The 27,227-nt window shown below is 40.3% G+C and overlaps 1 protein-coding gene across 5 annotated transcripts in view; it reads left to right on the top strand.

Moving 5' to 3' along the window:
* LOC121086402 (CREB binding protein) overlaps positions 1-27,227 on the top strand; it is a 96,902-nt gene that overhangs the window by 31,277 nt on the left and 38,398 nt on the right. For all 5 annotated transcript variants that reach the window (XM_040590109.1, XM_040590111.1, XM_040590110.1 and 2 more), the window contains 7 exons: positions 4,899-5,075; positions 15,082-15,331; positions 15,856-15,969; positions 23,229-23,471; positions 24,102-24,201; positions 24,669-24,815; positions 25,273-25,390. In XM_040590109.1, the coding sequence (XP_040446043.1) occupies positions 4,899-5,075; positions 15,082-15,331; positions 15,856-15,969; positions 23,229-23,471; positions 24,102-24,201; positions 24,669-24,815; positions 25,273-25,390 (1,149 nt within the window). The remainder of the gene's footprint in view (positions 1-4,898; positions 5,076-15,081; positions 15,332-15,855; positions 15,970-23,228; positions 23,472-24,101; positions 24,202-24,668; positions 24,816-25,272; positions 25,391-27,227) is intronic.

The following is a 27,227-nucleotide window of genomic DNA, read 5'->3' as shown; positions in this document are numbered from 1 at the left end:
TCATATTTCTGAAAAGAACTGTTTTAGAGTGGAAATAATGTGTTTAAGGTGGTGTTTTGCATTAATCATGTTACTACTTCAGGCACTTCTAGCCTTGACTTGCTGTTCCGGGCTGGGGTGGTTTATAGCACCCCTGCATCTCCCCCATTGCAATTGATGGAACAGCTGCATAGAAAACACCTCATGTGTGAAAAAGTCTGCTTTACTCCATCAGAAGTCATTGCAGCTGTGACCACAAGGAACCAGACAAGAAGCAAGAGTTGCACAAAGCTGTAACACAGAAACACCGGTATAAAACTGGGAGTTGCCAGGGGATGAGGTGGGATGAAAGGAGCCACCCTGGGATGGAGTGCAGAGAACATGGCCTGCAGAAAATGGTGATTGCATCAGGTAGAGAAAGGAGATTAACTGACAGTTGGATGAACTGCTGGAGAGGAAGAGAAGGCAACAGGGGAGGGAACATCCTTAGGCTTAGAACAAATCGGGGTGAACATAACCCAGGCTTTCAGAGAGAAGCTTTCTGTTTTTGTCGTAATGGAAATGCACTGGCTGCCATGCTGCCATTGCAGCTTGAGTAGCCCTGCGATAGACATCCATGCCCATGCATTGCAGGTGGAAAAAGAAACAACTCACACTGGATTGCTTTTCGCTTTTGTTCCTTTCAGGAAAGTAAATTTAACAAACTTTAAGCAAAATACAAGTCTTTGTGATGGCTCAGCATCACGTGTAAAAGCAGCCATTCTTACCAGGTTGCTAACTCGCATGTTCTTGCTAGTTTCTCATCTTTGATGACTTGTAATTACCTAGTAATCTTCCCATGAACTACCTAATTTGGGATCAGAGTTCTGTTTCAGAAATATAAAAACAAAGGTCTTCTGAATATCTGCCTCCCCTCGCTGCCCCCTCATTTCACATAAGAAAAAACCTGGGGGAAGAGGCAGGAGCCCCACAGCATTTGAGCTTTCTGACTTGTTTGCTTCAGAGCCACTGGTTTCAGTTTGCGGAATGAATAAGCAGTGTAAAATCTTTACTATGTTATAGGCTCAATCATCTGATTATATTTGCCAGTTGTTTCTTGAGATCTCAATTAGCAGTGGTTTAGATAAAGTTTTGCTGAAGGTCACGTAATCTCAGTGTTCAGATAATTAACTAGGAAATGCCAGTTAGTGCCATATGCATTTGGATGTCTTTCAGTGTTTGACATGCAGGGGATCTGCCTGATTCTCCCTTTTCTTCCACTTCCTATTCGTTGCTTTCCCACTGGTGAGGAGCAGACAGTGGTTTGCTTTGCTGGGGTCCCTGCCTGCCTGCATTTGCTGGAGGTGGTGAATAAATGCCGAGCTGCTCCTCACATCACTGATCAGCTCTGAAACGCTGTTGATCTTAATGCTGTTTGGCAGTAGGTTGTTCTCCTGCTAAAACTCCTCGTTGTCAATCCCAGCCTGGGTTGAAAACTGTTATAAAATAGATAAGAGTTCATTACAGCAGTTCTTGCATTGTGTTGCGCGCTTCTCCTACTCTCTCTGGAAATCACAGTCCTGTTAATAAGATTAACTCCTCTGAGGCCAAAGGGAGTTTAAAAACCCCTGAAACTATGTATATCTATGAGCTTTAATAAACTCGTCTTGCGTATGGTCCCTCCTGATTTTTGTCTTCATATTTACTTCAGGGATTGCCATGTAAGAAAGATAAAGTCTTTCCACCTATTCAGACTTCTTTTTTTAAAACAGATGGACTTAAAAAAAGTCTTTGGCAGTTTGTTTCAGTGTCAGGAATTTACAAAAATGAAGTGTAGGTTAAAGGGCATGTCTAATGTTTTACAATGTTATCAAACTGTCAGCTTTTTTTTTTTTTTTAAGTTGTAAACTGGTGTAACTCTTTAGCCTTAGGTTCCTTTCACTTACTAAAGCACAGCTTTAGACATTGAAGTACCATGTGGCAGAGAGCAGGTTTAAAAAAAATAGGTGTCAAATGGAAGCTACTTTGCTTCCAGCTTGGTTTCAAAGAACAGCAAGGCGTTTCTTCAAATTTCAATCAAGTATCTATTATTTAATGACCACCTAGAAAAGGGGAAATTACCCTCATCACTTTAAGCACTTGGTTTGGAAGACTTGAAAGGTTGCTTTGCTGTTGTACTGAATTGTGGTATGTTTCATAATAAGATCTATTGAAAAGGAAATATTAAAATATGATAAATTGTGTGGCACCTGTTAGGACTGCAGTTCCTTGGTGCTTTGGGGATGTTCTAGTGATTTAATGTTTTAACAAACTTAAAATGAAATTTTCTGTTGTCTTTTGAGACTAAAATATTTGTGGTATTTTTCCTTAATATCTATTTTCAAACGTTATTCCTTTAATACAAAAAAATTAATCTTTCCTGATAATGAAGTGAGATGACAACACCTCTCCGTTTCTTTTGGAGCAAGAACTTAAATTTGGTGTAAAATTTGCTTAGCATCCTCACTGTCTAAGAAAATCTTTTGCCTGCTTTTTGAAAGTTCAGCTGTGTTTAAGATTCTGCCAGAGGCTTTTAACATTAGGCTAAGCAAGCTTAGCACATCCGTGTTGGGCAACTTGGGTCGTCTGCATTGAGTCCTTTACATTTCCTCCTCGGTGGCTCTGTGTGCTCCAGCCGAAAGCTGCCAGGTCTGGGAAGGTCTTGGCGCCATCTCCTGCAGGCTGCGGTGGCCCAAGTTGGGCCATGGAAATAGGGGAAATGGGTTTATGTGTACGCAGCATTCCTCTCCCCCAGTTTGGGCTCACCACTGGGCTTTCACAGAGGCCATGGTGGCTGTAGGGGCTTGCAGCATAGCAGTGGTTGCCAGAATAGTCAATATATTATTCAGTTTTTTAAAAAAACAACTCCTCCAAACCTGTAAGCAAGTTCAAAGAAGACTAAAGAGCCGAGTCCTTCTGCAGACAAGTGAAGTTTGTAGTTGGGGCTTTAGACACAATGGGAAACTGAATAACAGCCAAATGGCTGCTGTTTCTATTTCTGGCCTCTGAAAGGTTTTAGTTGGTCATAAGCTACTTTCTCAGAATCTCACTTTTAGTTTCAGAAATGTTCTTCACTGCTAATCTGATAAACGGTAACATTAATGAATAGCTGTAGGTATCATGTGATCCTTTCTCATACCTTGTCTGAAACAGCAGGTTAAGATGAGTGTGTAAGTTTATTAAATACGTCACTATTGATTCTTCAGAGAAAAGCTGCAAGAATCCATGTTGTAATAAACAGTAATTTAAAAAACCTAATTTCTTTGAACGTACAATCCTACCAAGCAAACACAGAAATACAGAAAATGAAACTCTTGATATTTGTGCGTTGTGATAGTAGCCAATACCACTTCTCTTTAAAAGCAGTCCTTATTACTAAGTTTTTGATGCTGTTAAGTAATCGGGGTTGGGGGTGGTCTTATACACTATTTGAACTACTCATCTTTACTCTGGAACACAGCACATATGTGATAACCTCTTACCTTGCCAAGGAACAGCTTTTTTCCTTTTCTAATGTATATGTAGTGGGTCAGGTTCTTCTGTAAAGGTACAACATTTCGTACAGTGGAGAAAGGCCTGAATCTGGCAACAGTCGCTCTGCAGGATGCAGTTTAAAGCAGTTATTTCCTAACGTAAAGCTACTTCTAGTGCGGCTGGGCCAGCTGTCTGAAACCGGAGCGTACAAAGTACACTGACAAGGAGGCGCAGTCAAATTGTGTGTGTTGGACTCTGCTCCAACATAATTTACTGCTCTTAACCAGTGCTTCATCAACTGGTTGTTCAGTCTGATTCCTGTAAGCATGAAAAAGCAACCACTGAGCAATTCCTTATTATGAGGCTGTTAGACAGATAAGCCAACATGCGCTGTCCCTCTTCCAGTGACAGGAATAGTCCTCCTGAATCCCTGCTGGTAAAGGAAGTTAAAAGACCAGGACCGTGGAAAACCAGTGCGTTGTGTAAGGAAAGGCTGGAAAGGTCAAAGGAAGGGGAAAATAGGATTTAATATTTCAGATAAAGACTCGCTTAGGGGTTGGATTTATATTTAAGGTGTTCTGACAGGTGATAAAGTCATCTAGAAATCCTCCCAGTGCAGGGCAGGGGGGAGCACAAACGTGACCTGTCGACTTCTATTTCCTCTTTATTTGGAGAGGGGAAGGGAGGTCCTAGTTTTTGTCGTCCTCTTTGAAAGAAGTGAATACCTGCTAAAACATCTTTTCAGGACCTCTTGTCCAGTGTCATATTAACTGGCTCAAGTAAGAGATTTCACCACTTCTCTTGGGAGACTGTTCTTCAGGTGAAATGGCTCTTTGGCTGGACAGTGTTCTCTTTACTCATTCAGGGGGACTTGTCTTTCTGCTTGCTATTCTTAAGGAGTTGTGGGGGTGTCATTTGTCAAGGATGTCAGCCTTAGATGGGTGTCCTTTTTTTCAGACATTTTCCCTCAAGTACCAAAACATAAGTAGGTAAGCATTTGCTAGATACCTCTGTATATTCTGCTCCTTTCCCATCTAGTCTATGTACAAAATCGTGCTTTGTGTACAGAATGCACAAAGTGTTGCAGGATTTGAGTTTTGTTTGGTTTTCAGAAGTTTTTGCAGTGTTGGCAAAAGTAATTTCTGTCAGTGCAGATTGGCTAGGATAATCTTGTTTTCTTCTTTGCATTTGCACAGTGATTTTGTAAGTTGAATTGCAAGACTCGAGACGCACACAGCTGTCTAAATTTGTAAAGTATTTTGTGAAAAATTAGATTTTATTAAAGCTGTAAGGATTGAGTATTGAGCAACTTAAACTGGAGTTTGGTCTCAGTGAATGCAAAGATGGATATTTGACATATGTTTTGGTTTTTTTAATGTCCCTTTGGAATCAAGGAAATGATAATAATTTCATTCATTCTTTTCCAGATGGGAATGACAGGTAACACTAGTCCCTTCGGGCAGCCTTTCAGTCAAACTGGAGGGCAGCAGATGGGAGCTACAGGAGTGAATCCTCAGTTACCAAACAAGCCAGGCATGGCAAATAGTTTGTCTCCCTTTCCTGCCGACATTAAGAGTACTCCAGTCACCAGTGTGCCAAATATGGTGAGTTGCACCTGCCTTTTCCCTTGTTCGTTATGTCTTGATATAGTGCATTCTAAATTGTTGAGTGATACAGCTTCAGCATTGTGGGACGACTTTTCCATGGTGATTTAAACATCAGAGTTGCCCCATGGTTCCTCTACCACTCTGCAGTGCATGTAGAAAGTTTGTGTACGTTTTTGTACAGTAATTTAACTTTCTAAACAATCACAGTGTTTTGTTATAAAAATTGCATTATCCTCTCATTTTGTCTGGAACATTTAGTCCCAAACCAGATGTAAATGTCTTCTGTAAGTGCTGTTTGTAGGTTTAAATTCCTAAATCAATTAGCACGTGTTGGGTACATAATCAGCTTCCTGAAACTAAGTAGTACCTTTCATATCCTTTGAATCTGATGTGGTAAACACAACACATGCTTCTTAGTTTATATTCTGCATGATCTGCAGCTCACAAGCCTATGAGAATAGTTCTTATTAGGATACCTTGCTCAAGTTTGTAGTATTCTGTTTACTAGAGTTTTCTTTATGAAGTAAAATTAAATATTCCTATTTGTCTCAGTATGTCAGCGTATTAATCAAACTGCTTGTGTTGTTTCTATGGAAACTCTAGCTTGTTGCATTTTATATTCTTATACATGATAGCAGTTACTATAGAAACTTGCAAAACCTTCCATAAGATGCAAATTGCTTATTTTTTAATTTAACTAGAAAACCAGCTATTTTTTGGCAGAAGCAGTGCTGGCCCTTCCATCAGTGAGTTTGCTACCTGCCTGTCACTAATAAGGCTGTATATGAGAGGGAACAGAATGTAATAAACTTCCTCTTTTCTCCTGATTTTAGAGGATCATTTCCTAAATTTCTTTTAGTTACACTGTGAAATCTTTGTTTATTATCATCTGTCATTTACTGTTTAAAGATTATGAAAAGGAGCTGGTGATTGGGATTAAGACCACGTACAGAATACCACTTGCACTCATGTAGAATATTTGTAAAAGACAGTTTGCTGCGTGACTATTCTAATTTTGTTTTTAAAATACTTTGTTTGGATCAGGTGTAAAGCAAATGAATTATTGCCCTGATTCTGCAGAGAACCTGCAGTCTGCCCAAAGTCCTGTATTCATCTGAGGGACTGGATGATTTTGAAGCCTAATTTTTTGCTCATTCAAATGTCACATTTTGGGAAGCCCAAATCTTAATGTATTGCTTACTAGTATAGGATGTAATGGCAGGTATTCAGGTGGAATAAAAAAGGCATTTGTCATCAAGACTATAGTCTAGTGGTGAGGGAGAAAGTAAAAGAAAAAACTTTGTTTCCTTTCCTCCATCTTGTGCAAGAGACAGAGGAAAGTAAGGGAAACTTATGTTTTCAGTACTATCAACTGTGTTTTCTTTACAGTTTCAAAAATATCAGTTATGTTCTGAGAGGACAATCGGAACCATCTTTTTGTTTCTCAGGTGTCAGAAGCTTTGTATGTCCAATAAATCTTTTCCTCCCTCAATACAGAGAGTAATAGCATTTTCAGCCAATAGACATCTGTACTGTTGAGCCAAAAGGTCTCAGCCCTGCTTATGGATCAGGTGGTGGTTAGAGTTTTATTGCGGTCCTGATGTGGGTGGAACTTTCATTTTAAAAACTGAAGTTTCCATCTAAACATTTTTATTGCAAAACGAAGAATTTAAAAGGAAACGTCAGACTTGTTAAATTTTAACCTTTACTTGGCAGCAGTGGGTAAGGCAGTGTAGTTATTTGGTAATAGTACATATATGGCCATATACTATTCCTTCCACAGAGACTTTGCTTTATTCAGCATACAATATGAACAGTGCCCTCTGAAAGTGCATACAGTCAACATTTTGTTCTCTTTTTGCTGCTCGGTGTATAGCTGTGGGCCTTGTTGACTGTACGTAGTAATAGAGTTCACTCTGCCTGTCTTTTCCAAACGGTCTTTTCTGTAGCAGTCATCACTGCAGCAGCCATATACTTTGAATGAGTTAATTTTCACAGTGTCTCTCTGAGAGAAGGATGTGTTGCCCCAGTTTTAAACATGAGGCTGAGAGGCACAAAGAGTAAGATGGGAAGAATCTGCTGACTCCGAACTTGAGGTTTGTAGGCTCTGGCTTGCTAAAGCCTTCCTCATTTCATATGTGAAGACAGTATCTAAGGGTAAAATAACATTCACATCAGTTAGATGTCTGCTCCCATAACTCATGGCAGTGATATCTGTATCTCACATTGGGCAACTAAGACATGACCCAAATGGCACTTGTGAAAAGTTGCTTTGACAGAGGCAGCTCCCCAGAGCAGAGTTGCAGTGTTTGAACTATTACGCCACGCTTTCTTGCTGCAATCCCTTCACCATTTGCTGTGTCCCATGACGCTTTAGGACCCTAGAGGTGGCAGTTTGATTTAATGCATTTGGCCTTGTGCGTGGTCTGCTGGAGACATGGTCTGTCCTGTTTCCTGAAGGAGGCAGGACTGAAGCGGAAAAGGGTGTAGCATTATGTTAGAGTCTACCAGAAATGAACCTGTGGAGGATAGGTTCAGACTCCCATCTACTACAGCAAGTGAAATACCAACTGCATCTTTTTAAAAAGACCTCCAGGGTTTTTTGTGAGATGATTGGAGCCAGTTATCTTGCTAAACCAGCCCTCTGTACTATCCTTATCTTAAAGGGCCCCGAAAGTACTATTCTATGTGAGAGACAAACCATGTGAATGAAAACATGAGTTATGTGTGGCATGTCTGCAGCAGGAAAGCAAATTCCAGCATGACATTAAACATCTTGGTTACCACTAAGAATATCTAAATAAAAGAAGAGGAAATAGAAAGGTGTAGCTGTTGTCTTAAGACCCCTTGGTCCTTACAAGCAAGACATTTTTAAAATAATCCTTTTCATGTTTTGCCTTTCTCTGTAACCTTGTGTATATGCTGCAAAGGTAAAGCAAGAGTATGTTTCTTAATCCACATTATTCTAAGCATCATTTTGTGTGGCACCCCTGTCCCAACCACTGACCAGGAGTATTCCCACTGCCAGGCATAACCCTCCCACTGGCAGCCAGGATAAACTTCTGCTGCAGCAGTGGATTTTTTTTTTTTTTTTTTTAAATCCAAGTTCAGGCTGCCTCTCTCCTAAGAACAGCACACTCTCTCTTCCCCGCTGCCTCCCAAATAAAGTGTTCATTGCATGTTCCAGCCCTTGTTCCAAGCATGACCTTACATTAGACCCTGAGAAGCCCATTCGGTTTAATCTTTTTAATTAGGAAAGAAGTAACAAACCTTATGGTATTAAAATGATTAAAAGGTCAGCATTAAGGTATTAATTTTCAGTGCCAGTTGGATGGATTGATTTTTTTGTTTGTTTTATTTTCTTAATTGTGGATCCAAACAACATACTAGCCATTGCTTTCTGTGACTGTTGCAGAATACAGTCAGTTTTCCTTACAGAATGGGTAGCTTGAAATCTTGAGTGAATTACTTGTTTCCAAAAGCAAGAGATTACTTCTGACATTGTTGGAAGCTTTGGTGACACACTACTGAGATTCAGTGTCATTTAAATTGTTCGATGCAGATTGGCAGTGCTCTGCTGCGGTGAGATCATGCAAACTCTCTGGACTGTGGAAGTGAGCCATGCTCTGCACTTTGGCACTCAGCACAGTGTGCAGCCTGTGTGGGAGCCAGGAACCTCTTGGTTTTGGAGTGCCCAGACTCTGGGATGTGCTGTCAGTAGGGGGGGAACCCTGTTAGACTTTTCCATCAAACTTGAAGCTTTATGCTGTCTACAGTGCTGCATGTTCCAAGGGTGGTGATGGATGGTTTCTTCATGGACACGCCGGTAGATCTAGTATTTCTGCATGGGTTAAGAGTACAATGTGTGAAGTTTGGCTTCCAGACACCAGCTTGGTTTCACAGTTACCCTTATGACCAGCAGATGGAGTTGAGAGAATACTACTTTTTGGAAGTGAAGGAAATTGTTTCTCCGCAGTTCTCCTGACTTAGAATTGGTGGTACATCTACTCTCGCGGTTTTTTCCCCCTGATCTGTTACTAAACTACATCTGGAGTTCTCTGTAGCATTCTTCCTTCTTTGCTCTGTTTCTTTTCATGTTCTTTGGATTTCTTTATTAAGAGATTTTGGTCAGAAGAGAGGAAAACAGTGACTAGGGGATGAGCATGCCTTAGGTGTGCCTTGCTGTGGACCTTCTAGAGAGAGGAAAAAAGCTTTTAAACTGGGAGGCCAGGTTTAATTAAAACAAGTAGAACTGTAGCTACTTAAAATAGACAAATTATATTTTATTCTAGAGGCCAGAAATAAAAGGCTTTATGAAAAACCTCTAACTATCATGTCCTTACAGCGAGGAAGGCTTGCTTTCTTAACCTTTCAGTGATTTTTTCCTCTCTTGCAACAAAGTTAGTCTTCTCTTTCACTGTGGGGAAGGTCTGTGGCTGTTGTCCCAGAGGCATGCTGTGTGTCTGCTGGCTGCTCACTGTTTGCTGTGCTCACCTTCCCATGCCTGTACTCTGGAAGTTTCTCTTTCACAGGCATGCTCACTCCTTCCCTTCCTCAAGAAAATCCTACCTGATTTGAAATGGATCAGCAGCCTAGCGAATGGCTGAGAAAAGCTCTTCTCAGTGTTGCTTAGCCATGGTCTTCTAGAGGAGATCTTAGTAACCTGGAAACAAATCTGTGTTCTGTGCCAGAGAAACTACAGTGTTTTGTCAGGAGCGGAGTAGGCATCTCTGTTCTGTCTTAGTGCAGGAGTTTATCCTAGGAATGTGTATTGCTTTGAATGATGGAACATTTTAGTTTCTGCACCATCCATAAACATGGTGCCAGGCTGGCAAAAACTGGAAAAGGTGACGTGCTGTTTCCCTAGCGCTCCGGCTCATGTGCCACTCTCATCCCCTATACAAATCTATACAAATACATGGTGGAGAACATCCATTGCCATTTCTTACCCTCTTCCAGCAGTTGAGATGAAGTACTCCATAGCCAGCACTCTGACAGCATGGCTTTCCTTCACTTACAGACTTCTCATTTGTCTCCTATCCACTGGTTTGCTATTTGTGATTTTTAATGTTGATCATTCCTCAGCCTGTTTTATCCCTCAGTAAATCCTATATAAGCATCTCTTAGTATTTTGTTCAGATAGTTTCCTGTCTGTGAGAGCTGAACTCTGTCTACACGTTCCTGTATCAAGTTTTGTCTCTTTTTTTTTTTTGTTACTTTGAAACACTTTCTCAATGTGTGTTTCCTGGCATTTGCTGGTTCTTCACTCAGAAACAGGAGATAGAACACCGAAAGTGTATCCTAGTGAAAGATGCTGCCCCAGCCTTGATTCCCAGCAGTCAACTGCATAATATTGAGGCCTTTAGTAATTAAAAGCCAAGTGCACCGAGGGTGCTCTCTAGGAGCAACTGTTCAGGTTTCTTCTATGGTATGGCTGTAGGAGCCTTCTCCCCTTTTGTGGTTGTCATGGGCTTGCGAGGCTCACTCCCCAATACCACCTTCAGAGGTGGAAGTTATACTCAATAGTGGTAAGGGAAGGTTGGAAGATGAAAATACTCCTATTCGCTCTTGACATGAAAACTCTGCCTATAGCAATGTCAATGCCAAAGCTTTGAAATGCTGGGCTCTGAACATATTCTTCATGTTAAGACCTGTGCATCGTGTTGGCTTTGTATGCAGGAGCTGAGTATAACCCCTGCCTCTTCTCATTTGCTAGCTGCAGTGCAAGCTCTCAGATTGGTGCTGCTAACAGGCTAGAATAATTTCTAGCCACTTGAGTCGGTCTCCCTCCAAGAGAGCATGACCAACTTCTGAGGCTGTGTCCAGTTCAGGAAGCCTTTTCCCTCCCCTCTTAGGTCTTCTGCCCACCGTACAGACTCAGATTCTGATTCCTCCTGCTCCTTGGATGAGAAAATGCAGCACTGCAGTGGTGTTATGGGGCACAAATGCAAGCACTTCGCTTGTAGTACTTCGGCTCGTGTCAGCCTGTTCTCTGTGTGCATAAGCCTCCAACCTCTGGAGCCAAAGCAGACCTTCAGATTCCTGGCTTCAGAAGGATTCTTCCTGTTTGGATAAGACCAGGCTGTTCAGACAATGCCTGTTCGCAGTAACTGGTAGAACCAGAGAAACCACCGTCCACATGGAGAATATCAGAGTGAATTGCAAGAGGTGTAAAATGGTTCTGTGTCGCTTTCACAGTGAAGCTCTGGTAGTCACTGGAGAAAGGCTGGGTTCGTTAAGTGACTATTCTGTGAGCCTCCTTCCCTGATGCCATCGGAGAGCTGCTGCTCAAGCTCTCGTTGTAGTTTTGACAGAACAGCGCTTCCTGGGCTGTTCAAAGCAGGTTCAACACTTACCAGAGCATTTCTGCAATTCCCATTTGCAGGAAAGGCTTCTTTTATTCTTAATGGAAATGTGCAGGCTACATGATTGGAGTTGATCACACTGTGAATACCTAATTCAGATGGAAGTGTAGCTAATTAGAAGTGTTCGTAGAGATTTAAACTTCATGCGTATATCCACTTTATGCCCACTGTCCCCTCTCTGAAAGATCATGGTTTAAGCCTGTGATTGAAGGAGAACTAGAGAAGTTTGTGTGCATTTCACCTTATGTACTCATGCATGAGTGAAGGTGGGATGCAGCCTTCCTCTCTGCAGATACTGCAAGGGTTGCTTTTTTTAAAGTGTTAATTGATTGACTGGGTGTGTCCATAAAAATCTCTTGTCACTGGTAAATAGCATCCCTTTTCTAGTCCAAAATGTCAACAGACTGAGAAACTCTAAGTACAAAGTGCTGCCTGTCTTCTGGTTAGGGTGAGGGAAGGTCTGTAAAACAAGCTGTATCAAAATAGTCATGTTTTGTGGCAGTGGATTCTTAATTATCTCACCAAGGCCTGCTGTGTGACTACAAACCTGTTTTAAAGAACTGAAAGACAGGTTTTGAATGTAAGATTTGTTCTAATACAGTGATTCCAGAAGGTGGTATTCTTCTATCAGGGAGAAGGAAGGAACATGGAAATAAAAAGATAATACAGAAGAGGAATTGTATTTTAAAAACATAATGCTATATGGAAGCTAGGATGACACAGAGTTCTGTATCAGGTTGTTTACCTGTTGAAAGATCACCAGTGGTACTGAAATTGGTGCCTGCTTTTATAAGAAAAGGTGCATTGTGTTTGAACTTGACAGGCAACTTCGAGTGGTTTTTGAATATAAACACGTCAAAACATAGAGGATTGCTGGTCATCTCAGTAAAGTAAAACAGTCGGGGGACTTTGCGTCCATCCAGGTCCAGAACAGGAGATACTGGCACATCTGTGCTGCCCAGAAGCACAGGAAGTTTTCATCCTTTGGAATAGAGACAGGTTAGAACTATCTTCCTGTGTGATCGTGTAGTTTCCATAATTTTAAATTGTATTAATAGCTGCTGTGCACTAAGAAATGTTGTATTACTCTGTTTCTAGAAAACTGGTTACCGAAGCCACCACCTGTGTCAGAAGTTTTAGTAGACTTTCAACCCCTGATCTGTTTGTTCTTTTTATGGTGAAGCTTGACAAGGTAGCAAGAGAAGCAAAACTATTTATTTTTTTTTAACCTCATTTATCTGACCATTGAAGCATTTTAATTGTGGGTGAAAGAAATATCTGAATTTCCTACTTCATCAAGAAAATCTGTTATTCATTCAGGTCAAGCAACGCGAAGCCTCCCGCTCGTTCTGGAGTGGAATGATTTCTGTGGTTGATAGAGGATTTACGCACCTTTGGGGTGACAGCAGTGCACTAGCATTTCTCCAGTTTCGAGGTGGTCCTGCAAACTGCTGTTCTTAAAAGACAAACTAACAGGGAAGAGATCAACTTCCTCTAACAGTCGTCAGTTCTGAAAGTACGATAGATGGCGAAAAGACCAATCATTATATTTGCAGGTTTAGGACTTTACAAGGTTGAAATAGTGACCAACGTAACTCTATAGAGCTTAGGCAATATTTGGAGTTCTTTTTTTGTGCCTACCTGCAGACACTCTCATCTGGACCAAGGCTGCTTGTTCTTCTAACTACTGATACTGCATTGGTTCTGCTTTTCTGTTACTCCATCTCCAAGAAACACTTTTGGATCAGGGCATCCTTGCTGATACAGCTGTAGTCATGTCTATTAACTGGTAGGGTAGTAATAAAAAGAGAACTTTGGCATGGGAAACAGTTCTTTGACTGGGATGAAAACATTGCTTCCAATGAGATTTTCTTTGGCATGGTCTCTGTATTTTTCTGCAGATTGGCTGAACTAATTGTTTCCTATTTGTGACCCAAGAATTGTTTCAGCAAAACCTGTCTGCTCTTGTGGATTTGTTCACAGAAGTGGAAGGCTTAATTTCAGCCGCATGCACTGGAGCATAAGTGGATGGGCTTCCTTCACGCTCTTTCCTTTTGTTGCTCTTTTTCTTAAAAGTTCAAGACACACAGATGCAGCAATTCTTCTTTGTTTAAAACTCACTATTATCATTATCAGTGGCAGAGTGCCCACTCCTCCAAACACCAGTCATTGTGTTTTGTACTTGATCTTGTGTGCTTCGTTCTTCAGAAGAAAAGCTAGCTCTTTAAAACCTGATGTGCAGGTGGCAAGGCTGAGGACAAAGCTTGCTGCTGGAGTAGTGAGAGCTTGTGCTATGGGATCTTCTGTTGACCTAAGAAAATGAGGGGTTTTGCTGTTATGTGCTCTGTTTTGTAAGCTGTGAAATTTTCTGGAGAGTCCTTCTCAAAGGTCAAAAGCAGAGCAGGCTACAAGTGGTGTATTCTGTCACTTAAGAGTGACTTTCCTTAAATGTCGTAAGCAGGCTTTGGTCAGTAGTTCTGTACGCAGCACTGAACTATTTCCTGTTACCTCCCTGGTATAATCCTGTCCTTCCCATATTCTATTTATAAGTGGGTTTAATGGCTGATTTTCCTTAGGTAGCTTGGAAGATGGCAAGCTTTTCTGTGGTAACCTGTTTTTACAGGGCATAATCAAAGTGATTCTTGGGGACAATGTTTGTCCATGAGATTAGTTCAGGACTAATGGGGATTTAAGCACTTCTGCAGTGCCATATCTGCTCCCGCTAGTGGAGTCATTGCAGGCTGTGGATGTGTTCAATTTTGAAAATCATTTTTCTATATTTGTTGTCCTTCAGAGGTCCAAGAAGGTAGTAGAAAAGCTTCTAAATCTGTGCTGAAGAAACGGTGTGTGAAGGAAGCAATTTCTCTTCTGCACTGCTATGAGCTGTATCTTAGACTGGAGATCTCTGGGTATGCAGCTCCGTCAGGCAGGGCTCGGGCACTGGTACAGAAGTGTGTCCATGAGAACGGATGCTGGAAATAAAACAGTGGATTTCACAAGCTGATACAGCCTAGCGTCACCCTCTAGTTAACTCTAGTTCACTTCAGTGGACTTAATGCAATCCAGATTTAGTTAGCCCTTTCTGGGAGAAAATTGCATACATCCTACCGTGGAAATTTTCTCTATGAAAGGAATATCGGCACTCGCTTGTGAGAAGAGTAGTTTGTGCTCAGAAGATCAGTTCTACCTTTTACTGTAATATTTACAGTCTTACAATTTTGACTGTCTTCTCCCATGGGATTCCTTTTTCTGTTGGGGACAAGAAGCTAGGGTTGAAGTGTATAAAACCTGTAATATGAAAATGTAATACTAAACAGACTTGAATTCCACCTCCAAGTGTGGCAAGAGCTCATTCCTGTTGGAATGATGATCTGTCTTTATAAACAGAGGATTTTGGATGGCTTGTCACTTAAACTATTGTTTGTAAATGTCTTAACAGAGGAACCGCTCAATACATTTTTGCTGTTCCAAGGTTAGAACTGAAATGTTTGAGAATGCTGCAGAGACTGGTGTAATAATCCTTGTAGCCTGCCATAGCTGAATGCTTGGTGAATAGTCTTGTGCTACTCAAGTTTTATACAAGGTTAAGATCAGAATTGAGACTTGCAAACGCAATGCTAAACTCTCTGTTCTCTCAGTCCCAGATGCAAACCCAAGTGCAACAAGTGGGGATCGTACCGACGCAGGCAATGGCAACTGGACCAACAGCAGACCCGGAGAAGCGCAAACTGATCCAGCAGCAGTTGGTTTTGCTGCTTCATGCTCACAAATGTCAGAGGCGTGAGCAAGCGAATGGAGAGGTGCGGGCCTGTGCTCTCCCGCATTGTCGAACCATGAAAAATGTCCTCAACCACATGACACACTGTCAAGCTGGGAAGGCCTGTCAAGGTGAGAGCATGTTGCTGAAGCTACTCTTGCAAACAAGCTGTGTAAGGTTTCTTGCATATTTGTCAGCAGTGTTTCTCTTATTGTCAAGAAGATCCCTATACCTGGCACAAATGAGTGCTAAAACTGGTTCTTTAATTAAACAGCAGCTCCGTTTTTCATTACCTTTGCCAGCTTCCATTTCTGATCTGTCTGCAGTTGTCAGTTTAGAAAACAGAATGCAATATTTGCCCTTTAGAAGCATGATAGTACCGTTGCAGCCTTGCAAGTGTCTTTTTCATCTCTTTTGTATAAAGAGGGGGTAATACCCACCGTGTCTTTGTCTTAGATTTTTGTACTGGTTTCCTTCATTTTTTTATGGCAGCATTAGTGGGTCCCAAAAAATGTTAATTGCATTTAGCTGTGTTTAGTTACATGTACAGTATGGCTTGTAAAGGAGAAAGAATAGAGTTGCTCTAAAAAATGAGTTAATTCAAAACCAGTTAACCGAGGAGTGACCTTAATTCTGTTGCTTTTCCTTGTTATAGTTGCTCATTGTGCATCTTCAAGACAAATCATCTCCCACTGGAAGAATTGTACTCGGCACGACTGTCCTGTGTGCCTTCCTTTGAAAAACGCCAGTGACAAAAGAAATCAACAACGTAAGTTGGCATTTTGCTGTTGTCATAATGGAATAATACTGTTAAAATAAAGTGACGTGCAGTGAGAAATAAACCTTGACAGCATCCCAACAAACTCAATAGCTGTTTAATAATCTTGTATAAGGATGAATATACTAATGAGTTCTCCTTTCTGATCACTGAATGCAATTTATTACTTAAATACACAATAGATGAAAAGGGAAAATCTCATATCAAGCACATGTCTTTTTCTTAAAGGGTGTTGTAACTTCTAACTGCTGTTTTATTTTGAGGCAGGTCAATAGATTCCAGTTACAGTGCAGTTTTGGATGTAGGTAGGGTTTTGGGGAAGATAGAAGCTACTTCATTATTTTTCTTGCTGCTAGAAACAACATGCTAGTGATTAAGAATAATAAAAAAAGTTTGTAGCAACAAAAAAAAATCTTGTGCAGAAAAAGATCTGGTCTGGGTGTCTTAACAATTAAGCGTATTTGATGCTGGTATAGGCAAGCTGAAATTCTGTAAATCATAGTGGTTTTGCCCATGCCAGTTGCTGGAATAGCTTAGCTGGTACTGATGCTCGGGGGCATTTCTAGTGCATTTCTTCTCTCTCGCTTTGAAACAGAAAATACTGAGCTTACATTGGTAAGTTTGCTTCTCATCAAACCCTTTGAAAAGATGCCAAGGTAGAACATTTTACAGCATAGATGCAGCAGTTCTAGAAGTCTAAGTAATGTTATGGCTAGGTATATTTAAATAGGGGTTAAGAAGTGGAAAACAGCTGAAGGACTTGCAAAGCTTGTATATGTGAATTGTATTGGAAGCATTCTGGTAATTTCCATTTAGTCTGAGACTGCAGTGAGGAACCCTAAGAAACCTTGGGGGACTGAGAACAATTAGGTTAGGTGAGATTAAGGCAGAGGAGTGGCTGGTAGGACCATCCAAATTATCCATTGAGCATGCTCTTGTGGTTTCAGAAGGGCTTTTTAACTTCCAAAACTGAAAAAAGTAAGCTATTTGGAGGTAAGGATTTTGTTTTCATTTTACCAGACTTCTCCTTGGTAAACAAGATAGGTCTTGTGTGTTGAAAGCAATAATTTGTTGCAAGTGTTTAGTTATATTTGGCCTTTGAAAAATGTGTTGAAAGCTTTGCTTTTTAATGTGACATGGTCCATTTGTGCATAACATCCTTATTACACAGTTGTTATCAAAGTGCTAACAAAATCTAGCACAGCAGAATTGGTTTTTTTCAATACAAGCTGCTGTGGAAAAGTAGTTTGTGCAGTATTTGTTTTTGTCTTATCAAAAAAGAAGGCACTTGAAAAAAAACAGTCCTTAAAAATAATTTTGTTATGGGATCAAATAGGATGTTGTTTGAATGCAACAGAATTATTATGGATAAGCGTAGAGTTTGGCTCTCTTGTTGCATGTGGGGGAGACAAATATGAAATCTTCTATTCAGTTAATCAATAATCCAATGGTAGTTACAATGAAAATTTGCAGTTTAGTGTGCTGGGGTGCAAGGCTCTTTGTTCTGGATTATGTCTCTGAATCATGCTTGTAACATGCAAGTAACACTTGCGGTTTGTTTGAAGATAAAAGATTAACTGAAAATACTTGTTTAGATATATTATAACCTAAGATGTATTACAGCTTATTTAGATATATAAAACCCCTGTTTAGGCATTCAAAACCGTTTCTGAAAGGATCTGCAGTAATGTGTGCATTTGAAAACACTGTGCCTGATAAAGTGAAAACTAGCCTAAGCTAGGTTAGTTTAGGATTTGAAAAAATTATTGTTGGCTCTCTTAGGAATAAATAATCATAGCATCTATTAAATTGGGGGGAGGAGGGGATCTGCATATGGCAGAATATGAGGAGAACATTAGAAAGGGAAAAAAAAAAAAAAAAGGGTAGTAACCCTCATTACTTTTGTCAGGCTGCCTTCCTTACAGAATGAATGACCACGTGGTGGTCATTAGAGACTTTGAGCCCTGGACTCTTCCTTCCTGTGCTCAAGCCTGTTTTACCATTATTATTTCGAGTCCTGTTGCATCTGTGCTGAGCTTTCAAGCGGCTCCTTTAAAGTGTGCTGATCTATTAGAAAGTTCTGCAGTTCAGCACTTCGGAAACGTTGCAGTATGGTGGCTTGAACCACTGTGCGTGGGAAGGGTGGAAGCATGTGCTCTTTGTAGCAATCTATTCCTACTCTTTGGGGGATTTTTATGCTACAGAAAGTCGTGGGTTTTAGCTTATTGCCATGGAGCTGTTTCTTTACAGGTATCTTACTCCTTGTTTTAGCGTTTAGATTCTTTGCAAGTAACATCCGTGCCAGCTTTCTTTTGTATAGCTTTTTTTCTAAGCGATCTTGAACTGTCTTTTTTTTGTAATTGTTGATAGTAACATGACTTATAGGATATGTTGAAAGTCTTCCTGTTCCACATGGTTCTTACTGTGTATACCATGTATACCTCGGGGGAGCGGGTAGGGGGAAACTGCAACACAAATGTTATTTTGCACATGCTAAAGCATTAAGCTTTTCTTCTGAATAGGCCAGTGACTCCTGTGTGTTGAAGTAATGACTTGAAATTCAGTTGAAATGTTTTGGGGTTGGAGGGCTGGTTTTGTTCGGAAGTACTTCTTGCTGCCTGCCGAGCCCACTGCAGTTTGAGTTATTAACTCTTGCAAACAGCTGTTGATATATTTCCTAGTTTTATAGCTCTATCATAACAGTTATTTTTCTGAAGATTCATCTTGCCATGCACATGGTTGAGCTTCTTAATTCTTCCGTTCCTGACACGGGCAGGTGTGTATTGTGCAACCAAACGGCTAGTGGGTATGCTTGCCCTTGCAGCCGTGCCTGCGGTGCTGAGTGTGCTGTGCTCACCGTTCATTATGACCTGGGCCATCCTCATGCAGTGCTTGATGTGCTTCATTCCAGGATCAGGGGACACCAGAAAATCTTTGGGATTGCTGCTCAGCTGAGTGAGATTGGAAGGTGGGGTTGTGAACATGGAGCTAGTCTCCCCGAATTTTTTCTTGTAGGAAAAATGTAAATAAAATACAGTGAGGAAAAAGTTGGATTGACAAAGAATAAATTTGAGACAACTACTCCTCATATAAAAATGTGATTTTAAGGAAGACTTGGCCAGAAAATCCAGAGTATGTGGACTCGGGGATGAAGGATTGGGAATCTGATGAGGGAAATGAAAGTAGGGAGTAGGAACTGGCTGGCTGAGGGAACAGGTTATTGAATTAGGGCAGAAAGTCAAAGGAGACCTGGATGTAGAGCAATTGGAAACTAACCCTTTGTGGAGAAGGAGGGAATGCATGCATTGGTGTGCAGGGAAACATGTTCAGAAAGAGTAGGCAGCAACTTCTTCACTAGAGCCTGTTTCTTGTGAAAACTGGAAATTTGATCCAGTTTACTCAAGGCTTACTGTCAGTAAAATCTACAAATAAAATGTCTCTTGGGTTTTTTTCGAAGTGCTGGAAATCACACATAATGGTGACTTACCAGCTATCAGTTATTCCACTGAGCCACATGATAGATGGTTACCCCACAGATTAAAAAGTTCCATTCATTGACTAATACAATGCTAAACTGTGAAGGCTTTTAGTTTTATGCTTAACTTAAAAATTAAAATGGCATTGGTGGTGAAGTTTAAAATACTGACACTTCCTACCTTTAAGTTGCTAATAAAGTCTTTACTTACCCTGTGATTTGAGTCATGGTACAGCCTTTAATTAAACAGTTGCATACACTTAACCTTTTGTGTACCTGCCTGATTTGGGGTGCAGGACAGGCTTGTGCTGAGGTGAGTCAAGGTCACCAGCTGAAGTTTTGCTCCAGCCACTTAGAGCTAGAATGGATGTAACGAGCAGAGCAAGGAGCTGCAGGACAGAGCGTTTGAGCTCTGCTGAACAAGTCTCAATTACAGAATTTGGAAGCAAAATGAAAAATCTAAATTGGACTTCTCAACAATGGATTAACGTGTTGCTTTCACTGGGGTGGTCAGGTTAGAGGAGTGCTGGGCATTCATACTTAAAATAGCGTTAGGAGTCTGTGTTTGAAATAAATTCTAATCAGCTGGAGGGGTTCCCGTCTAGAAGACATGAATGCAGTTTTGCTAAGGCAACATTACCTGCTTTGCACACTGAAACAGGAATCCAGTAGATGACTTAGTGTTTGACCATTTAGATTACATCCTAATGCATATGCCCAGGAGGGCCTAATCAGGGCTGCTCAGGAAGTTCTGGGGCTGCTTAACTTTTGCTTGTTTGAACTTTCACTCTTAAGATACATAAACACATGTGACTTTAACACTGGGACGTATGGAGCTCAGTTGTCTTCTGAACATTTAGAATGTGAATGGTCCTGTACAGAGCTGTCCTTACACTTAGCTTCTGTCAGGAGCTCATCAATGTCTGAAACATCAGTTAATAAAAAAAATCTCAGCAGACATTGCTTTGTGTAGCAGTGGCCTAATATGATAATTCCTGTTTCAGTGCTGTATTTATTTTAATTGACTTAATTTCCTATGGTATCTTCCACAGAAAGGACTGCATTTGCACTTGATCTGTCCAATATGGAAATTTAATACTCTCTTCCTTCATAATCTTGTTTGACAGATCGAGATTATGTTACTCATTCATATAAAACCAATGAACAGACACACAAAAAAACCCTTCAAAATCAGGTTCCTGATGTGAAAATACTCAATATAGTATGTTATTGAGTTGTAAAGCATAGAAAAGCTGAGACCAAAGAGTCGGAGCCATCATTGCCACATCGTGTGTACTGCTGGCTGTAAGAATGTAGTGTGTCCCCTAATAATAATACCTCAGTTTGAAGTGTTGAAGCCACATTTGGCTGTTCACCAGCTTTAGTAAGTTTTGCCTGCTTGACTAAATAGCTATGTGCACACGTGGGGACTTTTTGGAGATCATTAGTCTTTCCAAACTGCAAGTCAAAATAGTGGCCTTCATATGTTGTCCCCTTGCAGTGACGCTAGTATTTCTATGAAGAAACAGTGAGGCTTTTTTCTGTTTAGAATAGATTAATTCTCCACGTTGTCACTTTTAAAGCGATGTTCAGATTCTCAGCTCTGACAAATACCCAAACTGAGTTTTTTATAACTAGTCTTTGGTGTGTGGCAGAAATAGAGAACTGGAAGTCTGATCTTGCTTAGGTAGCCTTCTCTAGAATTGGCTGGATTGTGATTCCTAAAGCTGCTCTAACACAAGGGCTGAACTTGCGCTTCATGGTGATGGTACCACTGCCAGAGCTCAGTCCAGAGCTGTGGGCTCTGCCTTAGCTTCGCTGTGAGCTTTGAGCCAAGCTTGTGATCCTCAGATCAGTGTCAGATTTTTTTACCCAGAAGAGTATGAGGAATGGTGGAACGCTTGGCTACCCTCAGTGGGTTGTCTAGAAGTCTTTATCCTCTTCCCAGCCTTCAGCATCACCTGTGGTCATTCTACTGTCTCCAGAGATGTGCCAACACTGAAAGTGTATGAAGGCATTTTGTTGTAACTTTTCTGAAGAAATATCATCTTCTTTCTCTACAAGCTAAAATTTTTATTAGCTCCTGAAATGATCCTTTGCTGTCGGAACAGCCTCTGAAGCCTTTTGAGTTCCAGGGTGCCACAAGTTTTGTGCTATTTAACCTTTCTAGAGACTTCCTATTTCTTGGCTTGTGCTAGTGTAAAAGGCATCTTTTTCTTGGATTGTGTGATTCCAGCGCGCTGTGTGCAAGTCCAGTAAATTCATACAGTTGCTCTTTAATAAGTTCTTTTGGTTTTGTTTTGGGTTTTTTTCTTTAATGAAACTGATAGCATCTCGGTCAGCTTCTGTCTTTGTTTTTAAAGTGAGTTCAAAAGCTATCGTGAGTGTGTCTGCAGAGCGTAAGCATATGTAAGCCTGATTTCTATGGTAAACCCAGTGTTGAAAATACTGCGGATTGTCTTTGGGGGGTGGGGGGAGATATTTTCTGTGGGCTGCTTATTCTGGAGAGGGGGATCTGTGACTATATTTATTTGTAGTTCTTTGGCAAATGAGATCAAATTGAATTCTCATCTGGAGAAGGAAAAGTCTGGACTCTGTAATGTGTGTGTTTTCTCTTGGATGGAAGCTGAAAGCATGTGTATCTTTTTCAGTGATTCTGTTTCCATAGTGGGTAAGGATTTAAGAAAGCCTAGGTAGTGTTGTTAATGGCTCAGAAGGCTTGTTTTCATGATATTTTTTTCTTCTAGCCATAATATTTTAATAAACTAGCTATTGTTGCCTATATTAAAAGTTATTATTGCTGCTATATATAGCTTACAAATTTGTAATGCAGACATTTAATTAGTTGAGGGGTATCAGTTATCAAAATGCAGTGTCTGCTTAGTGAAGGATATACTCCGAGTGTCACTCACCATGCAACATGTTATTACTTAGAATAGCAGCCAGAAGGAGGACCGAAAAGCAGATTTTTATTCACTTCTGAGTTTAGTAAAAAGTGCTTTTCCCTGTTGTTTCCATTTCCTGTCTACAGTGGAAATGGCTCTTCCATATGTCTGTGCAGTAAGAGAGGTTGGTTGGTTGTGGTGGTCATATAGGTCAATGAATACCTAAATACAATTATCTAAGTTGTTTACCGAAGCCTGTGGCAGGCTCATCCCCTTTCTGACTCTACAAATTACTTTAGATCTTGTCAGTACTATCTGAAACCCATCAGGGCTTTTCATATCTCTGAATAACTTGGGTTTTAGGGTAATTTGGCCTTCAGAGGATTCATCTAGTGACTGCTTGGAATGAAAATTTCTGCCAACAGATCTTCAGTATTACCTTTGTGTCCAAGGACACAGTATTTCTGCTGAACTCAGGATGTCTGTTCTGGAGCCAAATATTTTGACCTAAAATGGGATTGATGGGAAAGAGGGAAGTAGAGGAATTAATTATTTTTTCCCCCCTTAGTCTATGTCCCAAGCATGAAAATCCTATTTAGCTTTATATGCGAGCCTATACTTTATGTATATTACAGTAATTATGGGCTTATCTGGCCAAAATTTACAGCACTTCTCTTTAGACTGCATGTATTAATTGCTAGGGTGGTTTCTGTCCTGTAGAATCAAAGGCTGAGTTTCCCCACTTGGCATCTCTGGTGTTGTTCTGTCCTTTGGCAGAAAAATATATACCATATAACTATATGCATGTTCTGTTGATTCTTGGCATGATTTGTTTTATTGTTTGTCTTCATTGATTTTCAGTTTTCTCTTATCCTTTCTGTTTTTTATAGCCCTTTTAGGGTCTCCAGCTGGTGGAATCCAAAATTCCATCGGTTCTGTTGGCACAGGCCAGCAGAACACTCCATCGCTAAGTAATCCTAATCCAATTGACCCCAGCTCCATGCAACGAGCCTACGCTGCTCTTGGACTGCCATATGGCAACCAGCCTCAAACACAGTTGCAGCCCCAGGTACAAGGCCAACAGCCGGCACAGCCTCAGGCTCACCAGCAAATGAGGACCATTAATGCATTGGGTAGGTGGAAAAAATACCAAGAAACTAAGGTGTTTAAATGAACTGAACGCTTGAATTTTTAGGATAGGCTAGTATTTCACTTGATCAGAGTAATGAATTTCTGTTCGTGTTGATTAATCAATTAAAATTATACTATTTATAAACACTACCATTCATTTACATTTGAATATTGGAAAGCTTTGAATATATTGCTTCTGCCCAATAGCAGGAGATTTAGTTTATTTGAAAATATAGTCTATATCTTATTGATGTCTGAAGTGATTAGACAGAATTGCTGAAGGATTGGTTTAACAAGTATTTCACCTGTTCTAGCAGACAGTTCTGTCTCAGATGCTAATTTCTTTCTGGAATCTAGTTGTTTTCTTCTTTTTAGCTTATTTAACTAATCTTAAGAGTTTATGAATTTTAAATCTTAATAGACTTGTAGGGAAAAAAAAATATGCTCAAATTGAAAGTAACTTGATTCTGTAAGTAGCTGTGTATATGCACCACAGCAGACATTAACACAAAAGTGCTTATCTGATATGCTGTTTCTTTTCATGAACTAGCTGGGTCACTAAAGTGTAGGTTTGCCATGTTATTGTCAGAATTGTGAACTGGGTACCAATGATGTTTAATTTTGTCCCAAAGGAGCCAACCAGATGAACCTTCCCGCAGGAGGAATAACAACAGACCAGCAAGCTAGTCTAATTTCTGAAACTGCTCTTCCAACATCCCTTGGGACAAATAAGTAATGCACACATTTTCATTCTTGCTCAATTAAACATTTATTTACATGCTTGTGAATGTAAATAAAGAGCATGCTTTAAAAACTAATTGCATTGGCATGGAAATGATCAGTCATATCTATAGCTACACTCTTCTGTCCTATTTCAATTCTGTATCTACCAGTTTGTCCCCCCAGAGAGCCCCAGAATATTTTAGTAGCTTTAAATGAATTCCCAAAGGAAGACTATTTTGTATTTTAAGTGTACAAATACCTTAACAGTTGTGATTCTTTCTTGTTCGTACCGTGTCTTGTAAACTCCTGAGCTTTGCTGCTTTAGGCATTGCAGTTTGTTGATCTCAAAATTTCACTTAGAGAATATTTGGTGCAATAGCTGGAAGTAATGAAAGCAATTACTCAAAAATTACTTCAGGCAAACATACAACAAAACTCTGCATTCTTGTACTTTAACAGTCCCGTTTCTATTTTAGCCCACTAATGAATGATGGCACAAATTCTGGCAATGTTGGAAACCTCAGCTCAATGCCAACGGCTGCACCTCCTTCTAGTACCGGGGTAAGGAAAGCATGGCATGAACATGTCACTCAGGACCTGCGCAATCATTTAGTGCATAAACTGTAAGTATTCACCAAGACTGCTTATTTTTCCTGAATGTTTTTAAAGAATTCAATACAGTAATTCTGTTATTAAGCTGAAAGGTTGTAGAGATTATCAGCTGTGATTCTCTGATGCTGGGCCACTGAGGATGAGCTGATGCCTTTAACCCTCCTCTTCAGTTCATTCTTCATGCTCAGTTAGGAGTGGCCATGAAATTAGTTTACATTGCTAGTAAATTTCCTCTGTTGTAGTAAACAAGCATTTAGACTCTAGGCTGTTAAACCTCACATTTTTTTCCATTAATTTGCTTTAATCTTGTGGGAAATAGTATGATATTATTTTTTTCAATACAAATTCAATATGCTTTTACGTATCTGATGTATTATAAAGGAATGTCCAAGGTGATTATCGTAAAACTTTACTGATTATTTTTTTTCTCTGAAGAATTCTTCTTTTATTCTTTCTCCTTTCTTGTAGTGTCCAAGCCATCTTCCCCACTCCTGATCCGGCAGCACTGAAGGATCGCCGCATGGAGAACTTGGTGGCTTATGCCAGGAAAGTGGAAGGAGATATGTATGAATCTGCTAATAGCAGGGTATGTTGTTTTAGTCCAGGTATTCAGTATATGTTAAAGAATAATAGTATCACAAATCTTCTAAGTGCAATGAAAACCACAGAGAATGATTTCACTGCTCTCTTGATGAGGAAAGTCATACTTTCTGTCTGTGGCTGTGTTTGTATAGTCCCAAGCCATCTGATTAATGTTACTCCAAGCTAATTCACCTCCCTCAGCTCCATGAAAACTAGACAACAACATCCCAGCCCCATTTACATGAAAGTGTGATTGACATGCATGAAGACGGGAGCACAGCTTGCAGTTCTTGATGTTTCCCTTACGGACTTTCTCCTTTTTGGAAGTCTGTGTAAATAGTAGTTTTAAACCTTTCTTAATGACTCTTTACCATTGGATGTTTTCTGTAGGACTCAGTCCTGTTATGCTGCTTACTTTTTACCTGCACTGTTGGAATTATTTCTCTTACTCAGCAGAACTGACAGTGGTTTGGCTAGGACACATGGCTCTTCCACCTCTCAACATAATAAGTCAGTTTGCCTGCATTTGTCTCTGTGCGTGGGGAACAAGACAGAATTCCTGTTCTTGTTCGTGATTTTTTTCTCTGAAAGAGGTGTCAACTCAAATCTCTGTTATTCTACTGTTGTAGAGGGAGCAAACCCCTGTTGATTGACATGCTGAGGATACTACTTCATTATGTCACTGGGGCAATTCTGCCCTAAAAGAACTACTCCCTGAAAGTTTTCAGCGGATCAAGACTATGTTAGTATTGTCAGTAGTAACAGCTAGTGAAATGTTGCCTGATCAGAATCTTGAGTGTCCTGTCTTAAATAAAGTAGAGTCACTAAAAAAAAAGTGTAGTTAGTGGCATTTCAGGTGATAATTATCCGGTAAGACAGTAGCACTTAGTCTGCCCACTCAGACCATCTCCCAGAAGAGCTGAAGATGGAATGCCAGTTTTGTTTCCTAGAGGCAGACAGGCAGTGGCCATTTGCTCAGTGGCAATATTGTATTCTTGTGGCTACCAAGAGATGGTTTAGCAAGGAAAACTTGTGTGTGATCACTTGGATCACCCTGGCAGCTTTAGAGAGAACAAGGATTTCATAGACATAGATAGGCATACCTTCTCAGTAAAGATGAATTAGTAGACTTCTAGTTATAAACTTAAATATCTTGTGACCTCTGTGCCACACAAGTACCCAGAAGTGTCTTCTCTTCACCCCTTAAAACAGCTGTGAGAGCCTCATTGCCAGAAGCCTCTTTTATGGGAATTCACGTAACATGTTTGGCTCCAATGTTTCGAATGTATTAACGAAGCCGTGTGGAATTGCATCCTTTTTTCTCAGTAGTATCCATTCTACTTCGACATTGAAAAACAGATTAACATGAGGCATCACTGGAAGCAGTTTGGACATTGTTTTAGTAGTATCTGCTTGTGAACATGTCCTTTTTAAGAAATCTGTGCAGGGTGGAAGTAGCACAATATGAAATTTACAGGTAGGAAGTTATAAGTGAAGTGTCTTGAGCAGGAGGAGGGAAGGGGCTGTAGTGCCTTTAAATTGGACAGCAGAAAGTGTCTGCACTGATGGGGTTTTATGACATTTGGAGGAGGGAAGTGACCTAAAACCAAAGCTTTATATTGCAACACTGGACTCTAACGAGGCTGGTGAGGAATACCTAGCTCGTATTAAGTTTTCTGAAATTAATTCAATCCTACTTTAATAACAAATTCTGGTTGGATGAAGACAAAATGATTGTGGGACAAGCATAATTCAGCCTTTGCTTCATGGAACACTGGAGCATAGGTGACCCCACAAAAGAAATGTAGTCTTGAGGGCTGATGGGGTTTTTTGGCTTTAAC

Source organism: Falco naumanni, chromosome 4 (genome assembly GCF_017639655.2).
Source record: "Falco naumanni isolate bFalNau1 chromosome 4, bFalNau1.pat, whole genome shotgun sequence".
NCBI classification, from domain to species: Eukaryota; Metazoa; Chordata; class Aves; order Falconiformes; family Falconidae; genus Falco; species Falco naumanni.
This window is presented reverse-complemented; position numbering and strand designations above follow the sequence as displayed.